Source organism: Monodon monoceros, unplaced genomic scaffold (assembly GCF_005190385.1).
Source record: "Monodon monoceros isolate NGI ecotype Baffin Bay Population unplaced genomic scaffold, NGI_Narwhal_1 Super_Scaffold_19, whole genome shotgun sequence".
NCBI lineage: Eukaryota > Metazoa > Chordata > Mammalia > Artiodactyla > Monodontidae > Monodon > Monodon monoceros.
In genome coordinates, this window is record NW_021703775.1 from 65,537,841 (window position 1) to 65,555,745 (window position 17,905).

Sequence of the window (17,905 nt, forward strand, 5' to 3'; positions counted from 1 at the left end):
ACATTCCAGGATGTTGTAACCCACTGAAGGGTGTCTTCAAGGTTCCCTGTGTGTCCTGAGCAATGGCCTCGACGGCATGCAGTGCCCCAGAAAAGGGTCAGGTGGCCCCGCTTCATCCCTTGGATGGGTCATTGACTCTCTCAGTATCGCAGGCAGCTCAGTCCCCCTCCACGTACTCAATAATCTCATCGGTTTGGTGGGCATACGCTTCCTATCAGGCAAAAACAGGTTTTTTTTTAAGTTTATTTCTTTATTGTAAAGTAAAACATGTTGGTTGTAAAACATTTGGAAAATGAAAGAAGTACACAGGAGAAAATAATTATTGCCCACAAGCCTCCCTCTCAGACATTCAGAGATAACCATAATATTTTGATGTATTTCTTCTAGCACTTTTCCCATGACTCTATATTTTCAAGGAAATGTATAACACATATTTATCAAAAATGTTAACAGCGGGGCTTCCCTGGTGGCACAGTGGTTGAGAGTCCACCTGCCGACGCAGGGGACACGGGTTCGTGCCCCGGTCCGGGAGGATCCCACATGTCGCGGAGCGGCTGGGCCCGTGAGCCATGGCCGCTGAGCCTGCGCGTCCGGAGCCTGTGCTCCGCAACGGGAGAGGCAACAGCAGTGAGAGGCCCGCGTACCGCAAAAAAAAAAAAAAAAAAAAAAAAAAAATTGTTAACAACGTTGTCACACAGGAAGGAAAAGAAGTAGTGTCATTTGGCCTGGAGTTTATACTTGGCAGCTCCTGGCAGCTGCTGCTAAGGTCACATCTCTATGACTCTATCTATTTGTGTCTCTTAGAGTGGAATCAGGCGTCGTAAGTGCCAAATGTTCTGGGATTGATTGACCCACACACAGCCGATTTGACCATCCAGCCAACAGAATAACTGGCTGCAGCCCAAGAAGGGGGTGGGTTAGAGCAGCAATTCTCAGACATTAAGGTGCAAAGGAGTCACCTGGAGAGCATTAAAAATGCAGATTCTGATTCAGTAGGTCGGGAAGTAGGGAGGAGAGACCTGAGTTTCTGCAGGTCTAACAGTCTCACAGGGGATGCAGATGTGACTGGTCCCTGGACCACATTTGAGTGGCAAAGGGTTAGGAGACTGAACCCACTCCCATGTCATTCCCCAAATAAGTATTTAGGTCCTACAATGTGCCAAGCACTGAGCAGGTGATCAAAGGGGGTGACACCTTAGACGCGACACTGGGCGCCAACACTGCCCAGCAGTGGACTTCACAGCGATTTCCCCAACCCGGCCTGATCTGCCAAGGGCTCGGTGCTGGTACCCACCCCACCATCGTCCTCAGGACTGGCCTTGCTGAGCACATGCCCTGATGTGCTTGCAGTGTTGGAAATCCTCTCGGCACTCCTGCCCACCCTTCAAGGTTTTAATTGGCACGTAAATTGCCCATTGACCTAACTATTTTTGCCTGCCTCATCTCCTTTTATTCAGTCAGCCAAAAAGAAAGGGGCTTCCACTCCCAGCTCACCCTGGACGCTTTGTCAAGCTGGGACAAGGACGGGCCTCCAGAAGGTGGAGAGTGCCGGTGACTTTCCTCATTCCTGTCCCAGCGGGAGGCATAGGCATTTCCGGAGAGGCAGCTGAGGGACCTGTCTCTGCCCTCTAGGGCAGTGTTGGCAGTTTCAGCCTCTCCCCTGCTGATACGTTTCCCTGTCCCGGGTATGAATGATCATTAATAATGCCACCGCCGCTCTATGTTTGCTCAACTCTGTTTGCAGAATGTTTCCACACTCTCTCCCTTACTTTGTCCTCAAAACAGCCCTGCAAAACATACAATAATCTTACCCCACTGTATAGATGAGGGAGCTGAGGCTCTGAGGAAGGAAGTGACTTACCTGAGGTCACAGAGCAGAAAGCAGTGAGGCCAGGACCAGAGCCCAGGTGTCCGGTTCTGATGAGGTACCAACACCCATAAGTCAGGCTAAGTTCTCTGCCTCTACCTCCTAAAAGGGTAAGGAGGGAATGATACACTGTGCAGGACCCAGCTCAGCCCTGCCTCTTCCTTCTACCAGGGGCCCATTGCCTGCTAGAATCTTCCATCACAGTGTTCAGTTTAAAGCACATGTGTGAAGGACGCTTTGTGGAAGGTCACTTCCAGCTACCAGTTAGTTTTTGCTAAAGAAGTGAATGTGAGATCCCTTGAGGGGGGGCATAAAAAATAAAATAGAAAGATCTCCTTAGTTTTTGGATTTTTAATCAGGGGAACATGCAGTGCTTGCAGGGGGGATGATTTCTTCAGGGGGGTATAAATGGGAAGAGATGCTCAAAGTCAGTGACAGCCTGTTTTAATTTATAATTCTGCCTCTGTGTGAAATGCACAGAGAATCAGGGAGAAATGAGTAATAATTCACTAAGGTGCTGTCACAGCCAGGAAGCGGTAGGGCCGTCTTTGTCAGCCTGCTGCTGCCAAGAAGGCTGAGACAGAGGAAGGACACTGAGAGCGGTGGGTGGGTCCGGCTCGAGAGCTGCTGTGTGGAGACAGGCCTGGCCGGGGCTGTTGGGTACTATCAGGGTAGCCGCCTGGAATGGCCCACTAGCTCCTCGGGGCTGAGAGCCTTCCCTGCAGCCATTCTCCAAGTAAACCGGAGCAAGGGATCTCACTCTACCCCTCTCCTCCTGTCCTCCTCCTTCTGTGGGCAGTGGGGAAATATGTGGTGTATAGAACTGACTGTGACCTCTTTAATGGGACCCGAGGTCGGGCTGATGTAGAGAAAAGCGTTAACAGGGCCCTTTATGCTGAGCCAACAGATCATATAAAGAGGCCCCAGGGACTGGGATTGCTTAGTCAGGATAGGCTAGGTTATGCGGCAGTAATAAACCATCCCCAGATTTCCGTGGCTTAACATAACATTTACGGTACCTGTCCACTAAGGGCTGGGGTGGGAGGGGCCTCTACTCCTTGGGATCTCTCCTGCTGGCAGAAGTGCCACCATCATGCAGCAGCACCCCCAGGAACGAGAACTCTCCTTGGCTGCTTTAGCAGAAGAGAGAGTCTGAAAATTACACCAGGCCTTTTCACAGCCTCCATCCACAGGAGATGCACACAACACTTCCACTCACATGTCATTGGCCAGAACTAGCCATGTGGCTTCACTTAACTGCAAGGGGTTGGGAAATAAAGGGGACCAAATAGATAGTTTTGAGCAATATGTGTCTCTGCACGCAGGGGTGATTTGAGGGAACCAAACCAACCAACCCCCAGCCAACACTACCACTGCCACCACCACACTCTTATCACTGTGCCATTAGAAATGCATTTCAGTGAGTTATACACTGGCTTTTCTAGGATCATGTTCGTGGTGGATCTGTATAAAGAGCACAGAATTTAAAAGCAGAAGAGCTGGGTTCAAATCCCAGCTGGGTTACCTGTCGGCTGTGTGACCTTGGTCAGGTTGCTTAACATCTCTGAGCCTCTGCTTTCTCATATATAAAACTGGGTTAGCAATACCCCATATTATTATTTTCTGAAGATCAGAAAAGTATAAACCAGCACACGTACAAGTTAGGGATTGGGCTTCTCTTCACTATGAGCATGATTAGACATTGAGGGTCTGGCTGGGGAGCTATCATTAACGAGGATGGTCATGCCTGGCTAACTTTACTTGCTGTTGGCATATTTTGCCTTTAGCAGTCCTGGAAATGACTGTACCCCTGTGCTCTCCCTGAAGGTAAACTCCCTGCTGGTTTTTACTGCAACTTCGAGGATGGATTCTGTGGCTGGACCCAAAGCTCACTGTCACCCCACACGCCCCAGTGGCAAGTCAGGACCTTAAAGGATGCCCGGTTCCAGGACCACCAAGGTACCACCCTCTCTTCCCTTCCCCTGGTGCCCACCTGGCCAGACAATAGACTTGGGGCACCACCCCAGAGGCACTGGACCTCCCCCAAGGACCTGCCCTGGGGTACACCTACACAATTCCCTCTTCACACTCTCTTGAGCATTAGAATGATTGAGTCAAGCCAAGGCTAATGTCACCTTTTGATCCTTAAAATGAGAACTTTGATCAAGGATTAGCTGAAAGATAAGAATAAAAGCAACAATAATAATAATCCATTCATTTAACAAGTGTCTGTTGAAACCTATTATGCATCAGGAACAGAAGTCCTTGAGAGATAAGGAAAGCTGTAGCCCTCTTTATGACTGGGGAGGCTAAGGCTCAGGTAGGCTGTTGCGTCATTTGCCCCAGAACTGTGCCCTGGGAACCTTGCCCCATATCTAGACCATTGCCTGCGGCCCGCCTTCCTCAGTCATACCCCCCCAACCCCGCATCCAGCTGCAGCTGGCAACTCCCACCCTCCCCCCATTAGAGTCCCTGCTTGACAGTGAAGGTTTAGAGACCATTGGAGGGCAAAGCGCTGGCATGACTGGATACGGGGGGCAGGAGTGGGCCTGGGGGAGTCCAGCATACTTCAGGCTGCTCCCGGGCTAGGAGCTAAAGCTGGTGACCTTGGGAGATCAAGGATGCAGTAACCCAGATGTATGGTGCTGGGACATTGCAGGCCATTTGGAATGAAGACCTTTGCATGAGCCAAGTTTTGTAGACAGTGGTCAGCAGGCTGTCTTCTCCATTAGAGGCCGCAGAAAACCTGTATCCTTAGAGATATCCTGAGGCTAGAGAAGCATGGTGCAGGGCCCATTAACCCTGCACCCCGAGGCCCTTCAGTGTGCGAGGATGGTGCGTCTTTGACTCTTTTCCTCTCTGCCCAGGCCACGCCCTGTTGCTCAGCACCACCGATGCCCCCACCTCTGAAAGTGCTACGGTGACCAGCGCTACGTTTCCTGCACCGATGAAGAACTCTCCATGCGAGGCAAGTCTCACTGTTCCTCTAGTTCTCTGCCTTCTCCTCCCACCTCTGGGCACTTCCAGATGAACCCACACAGATGAGCAAAGTAGCCTGATGGTCGGGCTGCTTGTTCTCTTGCAGGAGGACAAGAGGGCCATTTGAGCCAACTTCTAGGCAGAAAGTACCCACCAACGTGGTAAAGTCCCATCTGCAGAGAATCTTACCTTAAACACCATACTCAGCTTCACTGAACTATTTGCAGTAGGACCTTGATTTAAACAAAACCAAAAAGTATTTCCAAGGCACAGCAGGGGAGGGTAACAGCGACTTGCTACAGAATCCTTTTTAAAAATGTCAATCTCTTATAATACATTTTAAATATTATAGAACATCAAAACTTTGACTTACATAAATTTCTCTAAGGCATCAATGGCATTCAGTGAGGTACCTCCAGAGCCATGTAACCAAATGGTTCGTGTAGCTGTTACCTCTTTAATGTGAAGACTGAAGGTGCCATGATTCTTAACGCAAGGTCACATTCTCTAGGGACCAGGAGATGTGCTAGACCCCAACAGGGCCCAGTGATTAAGTTCGTGGACTCTGGAATCAACTAGCTAAGTCCAAGTCAGTTTCCATCACTGACTGGCTGTACAATTTGTTTGATCAGCTAATAACCTCTCAGGACCACAGTTTCCCCACCTGGAAAGTAGAGACAATAAGAGTGCCTACCCCAAGGAGGTGAGGCTTAAATAGGTTAATATATGTAAAGGGCTTATCACAAGGTCTGGCACAATGTAGGTACTACAATAGTTAACCAACAGTCTCTGGTACCCTGTATAATTATGCAAAGGAGAAAGGGGGAGAGGAAGAGGACTTAGCCAAAAACCTGCCTCCATGCTCTTGGAGAGCCGTGCCATGCCTGTGCTTCTTTGCACTCCCACCAAGCACTGCGTCAACACCTTGCACACAGTAGAAAGCCAGCAGAGTTTAGATTCGTCTATCCTCTCTTTCTGGAAACTCATAGGTGAAACACCTTTCTGGCTTCATTTCAGGAAAAGCTCTGTGCCCTTGGAGCAATTTGTTCCCTTTGAAATAGTGGGCATTGTGAAACTGACTAGATTCACTTCCCCTCTGAGGGGCTGCCAGCAATCCCAGGCAGGTGGGGCTTTGACCAGCAGAGATGCAGGAAAGAGCCTCCCCCTGCTTAGGGGTACAGGAAAATTCAAGCCCTCCAGGCTTTTTGTGAAATAAAAACCCACAAACATTAAAAAAAAAAAGAGTGGAAAAGATGTATCAATGATTTTTTTTTTAATCAGAAGAATGGTCAGATTAAATCTGAGGCTTTACCCAGTAGGCAAATAGGGGTTCATGATGTGTAGTTTGTAGCAGCCTTACTCCTGGTTCAATTTTATGACTCTACGTTTGCCCCATCTTCCTTACCCTCTCCTAGTTTATGTTACCTGACTGGGTTTTGTGTATCTCTGTGAGCCACCTTAAATCCTTTCTTGAAGAAGTCAGGGCACCAATAGATAGAGTCATCATGTTAAATCGCATTTGAGAAGCCGCTTTCCGGTGTGGATGATGGAGTTAACTCAGTCATCATCGATACTCCTCGGGTGCCGCAGAGCAGCACCTAGAAAGGGAGGCTTCTTAAGGGGAAATCTAAATGAGGAGAGTTGGTTGGCCCATCTGAGAGGTGAGGGGGATCCTTAAAAGCATTTCATCTTGGAATTTATTCTTCACTGGATTTAATATGAGGCTGATTTCAGAAAAAGAAATGTCAAGGTAAAACTGGTATTTTTCTAATACTTCATCATTTCTCTGATAACCTTTGGGTTGATCAATAGCTTAAACAGGTGTTTTGTTCTACTGGCCTGTTCTATGATTCCTCCAGTCACATTTGCTCTGGGCGGTTTCCGTTATTTCCTGCCCTTTTCCAGAACTTGGCTCAGCACAAGGAGTGAAGGGAAAGCAACGAGTCCAGTCTGCAATCAGCTCAGTTGTTTCGCATTCAGGTTTCAGACTATTCATCTCAGGCCGGTGGGTCTTTGAATTCCCAACGTTGGGGGAAATGTTTTCATCAGAAAAATAAATGACCAAGATAGAAATATGCATTTCCAGGTTCGTAAGCCCTGCCGTCTATTTCACTCGAGTCCTAAATGCCGAAGGCAGGAAGTTGATTTCCATCTCTCCGGCTGGCTGAATGTCAGCGACGGGGAAACGGATGTTGCATTGCTGTGTGAGACTGTGTGAGGTTAACCCCCCAGCCCTAAAGAGGCCTCCGATGGCTGTGGGGCCCTAGTGCAGGAAGGCGGACACCAGATAGAGCCAGGGGTGAAGGTCTCTGATGAGGGGCGGGCCCACGGGAGCAGGCGGCTGGCTGAGCTGAACTCCAGGCTGACACCCACCCCTGAGCATCTTCTCTAAACCCTAACAGTCCTGGTCCATGGCCTCCAGGGAGCTGAAGTAATTGCAGAATAGCTCAAAATACCCCAAGAAACCCCACAGTCGTCAGTGGGTTCCATAGGGGAATTGGTATCGCCTTCAATGCCTTTCCTTGAAAATCTAGCTGTAAGCGAACTAGTAGGCCTAGGTTTCTCCAGCTGCGGTCACTTGGAAAACATGACAAATGCAGATTCTTGAGACCCACCCCAGACATCCTGAATGATGTAACTGACAGGGGCCCGGGGATCTGCATTTTCAAACCCCACACTTGGTGATTTGGATGTACACTGAGACTTAAGAGTGACTGGCCATAGGCGTCCTTGCCAGTTGTGACCAAAATTCATTCTGAGCCCATGCTGAGAGTTGTCCTCCATTACCTGGGACTCCAAAGAATGTGATGTGCTTTGCCTTTTAGAAAGATGAGTCACAGGAGCGGGCAGAAATGACAGGGTGGGGGACAGACGTGGTAGAGACAGAAGGGGCTGGGAGAGCACCTCTCAGAGCCCGCGTGGAGCCGGGTCAGGTGCCCACCGACGATGGAGACAGAGCCAGGGTGTGTCTTTGTGCCAGCCAGCTTGCAGAGCACTCAGAAGCCTTCCAGCTCCGGCCTCCTCCCTCCAGACCCCTGCAGCACCGCAGCCAGCCGCCTCTCTCCACCGTCTGCTCTCGGTGCACACGCTGCACCTACCCCGGCCTGCATGCTTGCACGAGGGGCTTGAATATTTAAAGATTTCCGCCCAGCCCTGCCCCGCCCACCTACCACCAGCTATTCCCTGCGGGAAAGTGAGGCACCACTTATGATATATTCCGATTTTATTTTATTTTTATTTTGCTGAGCTCCAGTTCAAATAATTAAAGTTGCCTCTGGGGAGGGGAGCCTCACGGTGGCTTTCCTGCGCTCGCTTGCTGTCAGAACGGCTGGCCTCCGCTGTGGCTGGGAGACACACTGGGATGTGTTTAGCATTGCAGCTGCTGGTAATAAAAAGGACGGGAGAGTGTCAGGGGCCGTCTCCACCCCTCCCCTGCCTTTCACACATCCTAGAAGCCTGAATGTCTCAACAAGCCCGGTGTGGCTTGAAGTTCTATTTTATTTGAATAGCCTGCCTGTGACTAGAATAGTTTATGCCATGTTCTTAGGACAGAACAAGGCTGGGGGGGCGGGCGGGGAAATGGGCTTCCCTCAGCCTCCTCCCCGCTCCAAAACATGGAAGTAGTTTTTCATCTATGAGCTGCAGGAATGAAAGGGACACAGGAAGCGGCACGTGAGCCACTTAATTTGTGATGACAGCCTAGGGCAGGCCAATTCCTGGCTACTGGTCTTCTGATCTTGCCAAAGCTGCAGCCGCCTCTGAGCTCTCCCTGCACACGCGTGGGAACACGCAGGCACACACACGCTAGGGCTGGCGCACAGCCGGTCCTTTCTACTCCTGGCATCAGCCCTGTGGTGATAAAAGCTTTCATTAGCGGCTAGGAGCTGCTGAGATGGGAGCAGAAGGCGACCAGAGGGCCTCCTCCATGTCGGCATAGGCTATCTGGCCTGCAGGGAAGGAGACCTCAGCTCCGTGTCATTAAAACCAGCAAATGTGGCCAGAGGAACGTGGGAGAGGAGGCTGGCATCTGGAATTGCCTTCTGCCACCTGTTAAGTTCTGCTCAAAGGCCCGCTGAGGAGGAGCCCGCTATGCAGGCAGGGCCCCCAAGGCTGGAGGCGAGGGAGTTGTTCAGCGCATTGCACTCTGGTTGATTTTGTAAGGCTTTCCGGGCTGCTGGTGACCATTCCTGGACACAGGGCCCATCCTTTCCCAGGGATTTGGCCGGCGGGGCATTCTCCAGCATCTCGGTGTAACCCACAGTGAGTGTCCTGGCTGTGCTGATGGGGCTTGGTCAAGCTGGCCTCACTCCCTCCCCACGGGCAGACAAACAGGACTTCCAGATGGAAGAAGACAGGAACTTCGTGACTCCTGTGTTTTAACAGTTTATTAAATTCAATAGCAAAATCCCCCTTGGAAAGGCAAAAAAAGGAGAATAAGAGTAACAATAATTCCTCTAGGATGGCTTGAGGTAGAAAAAAATGCAAAACCTGAATGGCTCTTCCTCTGTCAACCCCACCAAACCCTCAACAAGCAGGAGCTAAAGACGCTAAGAATATTCTGTGCAGCTCACTTTCTGGAGTAGATCCTAGGTGTCAGGGGCTGCCCCGCCCGTGATCTGGGTCAGGGTTCATGCAGGGCTGCCCAGGGGATGGAGCATTCCATCTGTTCAGGACAGGAAAGAAATGTACCCAGAGATGCACAGCCAGTCCATACAAAATCAGGATCAAACTCAGGTCTTATGACTTCAAGCCTCGTGCTCTTTCTGTCACATTGCCCTGCCCCCGGCAATGGTGGGTGTACCTTCTCAGTTTCTGGGGAGTTGATGTGGGCCTCAGAAGCATCCCTGAGGACTAGCATGGCTCTCACCTAACCCAGAGCCCTCACCCTACCTCACCATAGATTCCTCATCTCCAGAGGCAGGAAGGGAATTCATACCATTTTGTAGCGGACTAGTTACCCACTTTGCCTCTCCTCAAGCTGGGACTAGTTGCTGGGTCTAATTCCTGAGCAGCCAAGGTGACACTGCCACTCACCTTGTATGTGCCTTGTTCTCAGCCCCACGTGCTCTCACTTATTTTAGCAAATCAGGAAGGAGAAGCTACCCCAAGAGGCTTCACGAGCTTGATCCTGAGTAAGGCTGTCATTTCCTGGATTCATTCCACATTCTGCCTAGAACATGGGCCCACCTGGGGAGAAGCAAACTTCAGCCTTCCCTTCTCCCTACTTACTGTCCTCCCCTGTGTCTCAGCTGAGTGCTGACTGGTGGAAGAGCAAGCAGTTTCTTCCAGAGTCCACCTAGGACAGCCTCTGCCTTGTGTGGCCAAGCAATGCTGCGCAAACACTTTGTGGTGGCTGCAGAAACCCTCTTTGTAAACAGTTAGGGCTCAATGCCAAGCTAGGGGGGATTCTGGGGCAACACCATCCCTAGCTCCCCTCCCACGAGCCTGAGCACCTTTGCACTGTGTTTGAGGTCTGGATATCCAACTTCCATCTCATCTAATGCTGTGACATCCACTGCAGTGACAGAACGCTCACCGACTCACGGGCAAGTCCCGCTCGTCTTCGGACAGCTCCAGGCTTCAGTGTTTGCTTAAATCAAGAGCGAATCCAGCTAGACTTGCCAGGGCTTGTTTTTGCACCCTCTACTCTCTGCACCCCTCCTCTTCGGCTTCGAGGAGCCTTGAAGAAGCAGGGATAGAACTCCATGCTTCCTGTGCGACATCCAGCTGGGCTGTCCATCTCTGTCCAGGACGTCATGGTGGGCCCAGCAGGAAGCACAGGGCCCCTCTGGCTCCCATGTGGTGATGCTGACATCTCAAGCACGTCAGAGCAGCGCGGTGGCCCCAGGCAGCTGCCTCCCCCCTGCCCCATGGCCCGAGAGTTGTGACATCTCCCATGTCCAGAGGAACCCAGCTGGTCATTCGGGGTCAGGACAAAAGGAGCATCACCAAGGCAGTGTGACGTGATAGGAGAAGCAGCACGTTGAGGTCATTCAGACCTTGGTGGAATCCTGCCACTTTCTAGCAGGGTGACCTTGTGCAAATACCTCACTCTTCTCAGCTTCAGTATCCTCTGCAGGGCTGTTGGGAGAAACAAGTAGCCAAGATAGAAGAGTGCCCGGCCCGGATCTGGACACATGGTAGATGCTTAATAAGTGTGGTTTCTGCTCCTCCACTGCTGCTATTACTATTATTACTTTTTGTGTGTGTGTGTGGTACGCGGGCCTCTCACTTTTGTGGCCTCTCCCGTTGCGGAGCACAGGCTCCGGACGCGCAGGCACAGCGTCCATGGCTCACGGGCCCAGCCGCTCCGCGGCATGTGGGATCCTCCCAGACCGGGGCACGAACCCGTGTCCCCTGCATCGGCAGGCGGACTCTCAACCACTGCGCCACCAGTGAAGCCCTACTACTATTACTTTTGTGATGAGTCCAAGATCAAAGGCCAGAGCCTGCCCTATCCTGAATCTGGAGAACTTGGTCAGGGGCGGCACCCTCAGGACGAGATACATGGCAGCTGCCAGGATGGGACCAGAAAGGCAGCGTGGAACTTGGCTGGGTTGGATGGGCGCACAGATGCCTGGTGGGAGGACTGAGGAAGGGAGGGGCACAGAGGGTCCTCACTCAGGCGGGGAGCCAGCGAGTATTCATTTCAAACACACCATGTGACCGGCCGTGCAGGAGACCGACCGCAGGAGTCTGGGATCTTTTTAGTGTTTATTCAGCAGAAAAGTTAAGAACACTTACTTTCAGTACGACAGGTCCTGGTCTCCAAGTTACTTATGAACCACTTGGCTATGTTACATTAAAAAGCAAGCCAAAATTCTTAACTAGAGCCCTCAAACACCCTAAATCTTTGTAGTCCTAGGAGAAAGAAACCTTCCCTTAGTCTGGGACTAAGGGAGGGACCCTTAATAACTGTAAAGTAACTAAAGGAGTACGGTAGCCCCCCCTTATCAATGGAGGATACGTTCCAAGACCCCCAGTCGATGCCTGAAACCACAGATAGTACCAAACCCCATGTATACTATGTTTTATCCTGTACTGACAGGTGGATAGTGTATACAGCATGGATACACTGGCCAAAAGGATGATTCATGTCCCAGGCGCGACAGAGCGGGTCAGCAGGAGATTTCATCATTTTGTTCTGCTACTCAGAACGGTGCAGAATTTAAAACTTATGAATTGTTTATTTCTGGAATTTTCCATTTGGTATTTTTGGACTGCAGTTGACCTTAGGTAACTGAAACTACAGAAAGGGAAACCGCTGATTAAGGGGACTGCTGTATTTTTTAAATCGTGACCCCCGCCTGTGTGTCTGCGCTAAGCATCTCACTTGCATTATCTTATTAACAAAGCAGACTTGTGAGGAGTTGTCACCCCCATTTACTGACGCAGAACCTGGGGCTTCAGAAGCTTAAGTAACTTACTAGTCACCCTTGCTAGCGAGGGGCAGAGCCAGGATTCAAAACAGGTCTGTCCAACTCCAAAGCCAATCCTGCAAACACTCTAAGGTCACTGGACTAGACTTAGGTCACTCGAGTCAGTCAGTCTCCCTAATCGGGAATAAAACTGCCTGTGTTACTTGCTCGAGGATCAGATGAAAATAGGAAAGCTCTTTGCAATCTCTACAATATTTTATGAGCGGCAGAAATTATTATTATCCCTCTTCTTACTCTGCATAGGCGTGAAGAAGCCACTGCTGACATAAATTCAGACGTTCTTATTTCTCCTCTGGGTCAATTAGCAACATGCAGACGGCTTGGGAGCATTATTTTGCACAGTTCCTAGTATTAGCACCAGGGGGATGTGCCCAATGAAGCTGCTTCGTCATAATTAATTAATTAATTGTGCAGCTTCTCAATCGTGAGTATAACCTTGATCCAGGATAAGCGCAAACAAGGAGACTCCTCATTGATTCTCGAGGGTCCAACAAATATAGCCCTACTGAGATTTGGAGTCAAAATAATTCTTACCTCAGTACCTAGAGCTGGGAGGCCACTGGAACCTAGCATTCTGTCACCACTTACTGTAATGTGGTTGATGCTGCCAGAACACATGCTAATGGGCTAAAGTAATCAACAGCCATTGTAATTACAGTCAGACATAATTAATTTAATACCTTTGAGTCATTCAAACTTAATACCTCAGCCATTACGTGATGAAACTGAGGCATAGAAGAATTACTGTCAAGGCTCGTGGGTGCGAATAAAGTCCTCCTGGGCACTTGGCAGAGATTTGGGTCCGATTCCAAGTCCACCTGTTCATCATACGCCCCCTTGTGGCTCCCACTAGTGGTGATCATTATAACACGTTCGTGTGGTCCACATGCACGGGCCAACCTGTTGAAAGCACACTCTCCCCAGCTGTCAGGGCATAAACACTCCCCAGGCGGCTTTGCGACTTGCAGATACTCTCGTGCCTGGAGTCCATTCTCTTTCTGATGGCTGTTCATGAAGGTTGTAGGAATTTCATTTCACAGAGTCAATCCTGTTCCCCAGCTAAAGGATTTCGAAGCTATTTCTCAGCATCATCTCTGTCACCTACAGAGAAACTGAGGCACAGAGGAGATTGTTTGCCCAAGATCACCTCATTACAGTGTAACTCAAAAGAAAATATTGTTTTCTTCCCACAAGACTGGAAAGATAATTCTATAGGGAACCTGGAATATAAAACACTGGACTGAAAATTTTAATACAGCATCCTTCATCCTGTCCTATTCTGCTTTTTGTGAGCTGTTTATCTCTGTCGTTGTTCCCTACCTGCTTTTTCCAATACAGGAAGAGGAACTAACATTGATAAATGTATCTGGTAAGCTGGGCACTGGGATCACATAATCCTATTAAAGTCTCCTAGTGACTCTATAAGGAGAGTACGGTTGGCCCCATTTCACAGATGAAGACTGAGGCCCTGAGATATTATGTCATAAATAAAGACAGAAATGTTCTTTCTGATTCCAGAGCCACAGCATGACCCCACTTCATTCCCCCAGAAGCTCCCACCTTCCCTTGGTCTTCCTTGCAAAGCCCACAGTTCAGGCCAGAGAACCTGATCCTCCCCAAAGCGGTGAAAAGACAGCACTCTCTTCTCCCACTTTCCAATGATATCGGAATCCTCCCTTGATGCCTTTTTTAAGGCAGCGTTTATTGTTTTTTCTGATTACAGAAATGCTCTGCATTCATTGTAGAACATTAGGAAAAACTAAAGAAGAAAATTGAAATTGCCCACAGTCTTACCCTCCAAAGATAACCCCTGTTACCATGTTTGTAAATTTCTTTCCAGGCAGATAAATGTAGATTTGAGCAGAGGGATAGATAGATAACGGGTTTATACAAATTTGGTATCATACTGTATAAGCATCCTGTGTCTTCTTCATTACTTACTATTGTATTTTCCTAGATCAATATCATTCTTCATAAATATGATTTTACCCTAAATTTATTCATTTTGTTCTAGTTACCAAAAGTAATGGATGTTCATTGTAAAAAATTTAGAAAAGAAAGAAAATACCAAAGAAGGAAAAAAATACCCGTAACTTCGTAACTTCATCAGCCAGGGTCCAAGAAATATATAATCTTCATTGCTTTTCTTGCTGTGTTTTTGCAAAGGGGGCACGTGGATGTCCCTGGCTGGGTGTTCTGTGGCTTCAATGTGATGCCTGAGAAAGCAGGAAAGACATGGGGTGCTGTTTTCAGAAAGGATCTCAATCTTTTAAGTCTCTTACGTGGCCAGGAATCCTTAAGCCTCCGTAATTGCAAGTATTTCCCAGCATATTTTATTTGCTTGTTATCAGAAATCCACATCTGGCCTGCTTCTTGCTGAGTCGGGTTGATTTTTCATTAGGCTATTTATAGCTAGAGAGTTGGTGTTTATTTTTTCTGGGTGAGTTAGAAGATGGTGTACAAAACACTGGGTTTTGCAGTGAAACAGTACTCTCAGTTAAAATTCATAAGACCACATTGAAACCAAGGACCTCTTAAAATTACAAATTCAACCAAGGGAGAAAGGGGGGTGGTGGGAGGAATTGGGAGATTGGGATTGACATATACACACTATTGATACTATGTATAAAATAGATAACTAATGAGAACATACTGTATAGCACAGGGAACTCTACTTAATGCACTGTGGTGACCTAAATGGGAAGGAAAAAGAGGGGATATACATATATGTATAGCTGATTCATTTTGCTGTGCAGTAGAAACTAACACAACATTGTAAAGCAGCTATACTCCGATAAAAATTAATTAAAAAAAAATAAAATTACAAGTTCACACCCAGAATTAACAGCCCTGTTGCATCTTAGATTGGGAAGAAGCTTTAACCTCCATTCAAAGCTTGGATGTCCTTGACGACATCCCCAATCCTGGCCATCCAGTGAGTGCTGGGTGACCCATAGTGTGGGGAATATCGAAGGAGTACCCACCCCACCGCCACAAACAAACTCATTTCTGAGCATCTCAGTCTGTTAAAATGTGTTTTCTTCTGTTTAAGTGAAATACGCACTAGAACATCCATTCTTGGTTTTGTCTCTACTGCTAGAATACATGCAGCCCTTCAGAAATTCAAAGAAACGTAGCACCTCCCCTTCATAGCATTTCCTATATTTGAGGTTGCTGCCTGCTAGTAGACATTATTTGATACCATTGAGTCTCTTTTGTCCAACTTCAGCCTAAATTCCATACTGATTTTTTTTAATTGGTTCAAGAGAAACTTGTGAAGTTGCCACAAGATATGCATAGCAAACAGGGGGCATATTCTAGACATAAAATTGCAGTCATTACCTCTGGAGGAGGAAAGGGCCGTGAGAGAAATAATAGCATTAGGCCTGGCCACAAGGCTGCTCCTGCTTTGCATACAGAACTTTAATTAATAAAGTGACAAACACTGGTAGCACATAATTGGAAAGTCTATTGGGCCCCACCAAGAGGGAGGGAAAAATGGCCCAGAAAGGGCGGGCTGGGGCCAGAAAATACAATTGCTGGTGGCGTGCTCCTGGCGTTGTCTCTTTTCAGTTGTCTCATTTGTTGTCTGCATGTAAAAGGGTTTATTAGTCAAAAGCTGTCACTTATGATCTATATCTATTAGAATGGGTCTAGAAAGGATCAAAAATTTTATCGTTACAGGTTCCGACAAGTGTTACTTCCCATAAATATTATGTAGGATTTGTATAAGATTTCCCATATTTGTGTGAATACATTTGAGGTACACCACACACACACACACACACACACACACACACACACACACACACATACATTTGTGACTATTAATTGTCTGGCAGAGGCAGAAACAAAGGTTGTAAATGGTTTAAAATGCACTATCTCGGTAATTCCCCCAATATGAAGATGCTTCTATGATAAGATCTTATTAAAATATAAATTCTGATTCAGCAGGTCAAGGATAAGGCCTGAGACCCTACATTTCTAACAAACTCCCAGTCATGCCAACACTGCTGGTCCACAGACCACACTTTGAGCAACGAGTATCTAGAAAACCTTCACAAGACACACCCAAAAGATTTATGTATTACCATAATATGTTACATGTGTATAGCTCTATAGATACGGTAGAAGGAACATAGAACCTAGTATGGAATCCAGGTCTGCAGCATATGGGCTTAGTGACCATGCATGACATACTTAACCTCTCCGAGCCTTAGATTCCACATCCGAAAAATGGGTATGATAGTATGTACAGGAAGGGATGTTGTGAGTGTAAAATGAGACAGCATGTACGAGTGCCTAGTATAGCTCTCTAACATTCAATAAAAAGTCAGTTAATGCAGGAATAAAGACGCAGACGTAGAGAATGGATTTGAGGACACGGGGAGGGGAAGGGTAAGCTGGGACGAAGTGAGAGAGTAGCATGGACATATATACACTACCAAATGTAAAATAGATAGCTAGTGGGAAGCAGCTGTATCACACGGGGAGATCAGCTCGTTGCTTTGTGACCACCTAGAGGGGTGGGATAAGGAGGGTGGGAGGGAGACACAAGAGGGAGTGGATATGGGGATATATGTATACATATAGCTGATTGACTTTGTTATACAACAGAAACTAACACACCATTGTAAAGCAATTATACTCCAATAAAGATGTTAAAAAAAAGAAAGTCAATTAATGAAGTGCTTTATCCTGTAGGCCACCCAGATAGAAATTGGTCTCATTAAGATCAAATTCCAAGAGAGTTTTTTGCCTACTCTGGGTACCTGAACTTGACTGTCAAGATCAAACCAGGTCTACCTGATCTGAGTATCCATATATAATGACATCAAAAGGGTTATTTAACCTAGGGCTATATAAAGAAAGTGGAAGAATTCTAAAAGGACTTCAGCCTTCAATCTGTTCTGGGAATCACATATAGTTGCTCTATACACTTAGATACAAGTAATTAATAAGGGATATTCTGTAAGAATTGATACCCGTCCTCCAGTTCTTCTATTGAAGAAATTGTTGAGGACCTTATCCTGTAGGTCCAAGATGATAGTTCTGGTCCTGTTTGCATCCTCAGATCATCCCTGCTCACCCTCAGCCCACGGATCTCTCACTCTCAAGGGCATTCTCAGGCTTTGCCCAAGGATTGTGTGGCAGCCACATGAAGACCCTCTGCTGAGGACTGTGTCCTCCCCCACTGCAGGAAAAACACTCCTTCTATACCTTGGTGGTGGTGAGCACAGCATAAGCCATTTTTTAGCTATTTAATGATTGCCTTTTACTCAAAGTCCAAGATGAAAATGGACCCGTCATCGAGAAGGCCAGGCTGCTTCCTGCACTAAGTAGCCCCATCTTCCCAGGGGTCTCAGCCTAGGCTGCGCTTTAGAATCACCTGGAGAGATTTGAAAAACCGTCAGTGCCCAGGACCTACCCGAGGCCAGTGAAATCAGAATCTCTGGGGGTGAAGCCCAGATGTGGGTAGTCCCGAAAGCTCCCCAGGCGATCCTGATCTGCAAAGCATGTTGAAAACCACAGGTTTAACCATTTCATTTACTATATGTGAGCTCTACTTTCACATTCTTTAGTTCACGCAATCTTTTTTTTTTTTTTTTTTTTTTTTTGG

General features: G+C 47.8%; 1 protein-coding gene across 2 annotated transcripts in view; it reads left to right on the forward strand.

The window, feature by feature from the left end:
* ALK (ALK receptor tyrosine kinase) overlaps nucleotides 1-17,905 on the forward strand; it is a 729,733-nt gene that overhangs the window by 610,864 nt on the left and 100,964 nt on the right. For both annotated transcript variants that reach the window (XM_029231576.1, XM_029231577.1), the window contains exons 8-9: nucleotides 3,695-3,826; nucleotides 4,735-4,835. In XM_029231576.1, the coding sequence (XP_029087409.1) occupies nucleotides 3,695-3,826; nucleotides 4,735-4,835 (233 nt within the window). The remainder of the gene's footprint in view (nucleotides 1-3,694; nucleotides 3,827-4,734; nucleotides 4,836-17,905) is intronic.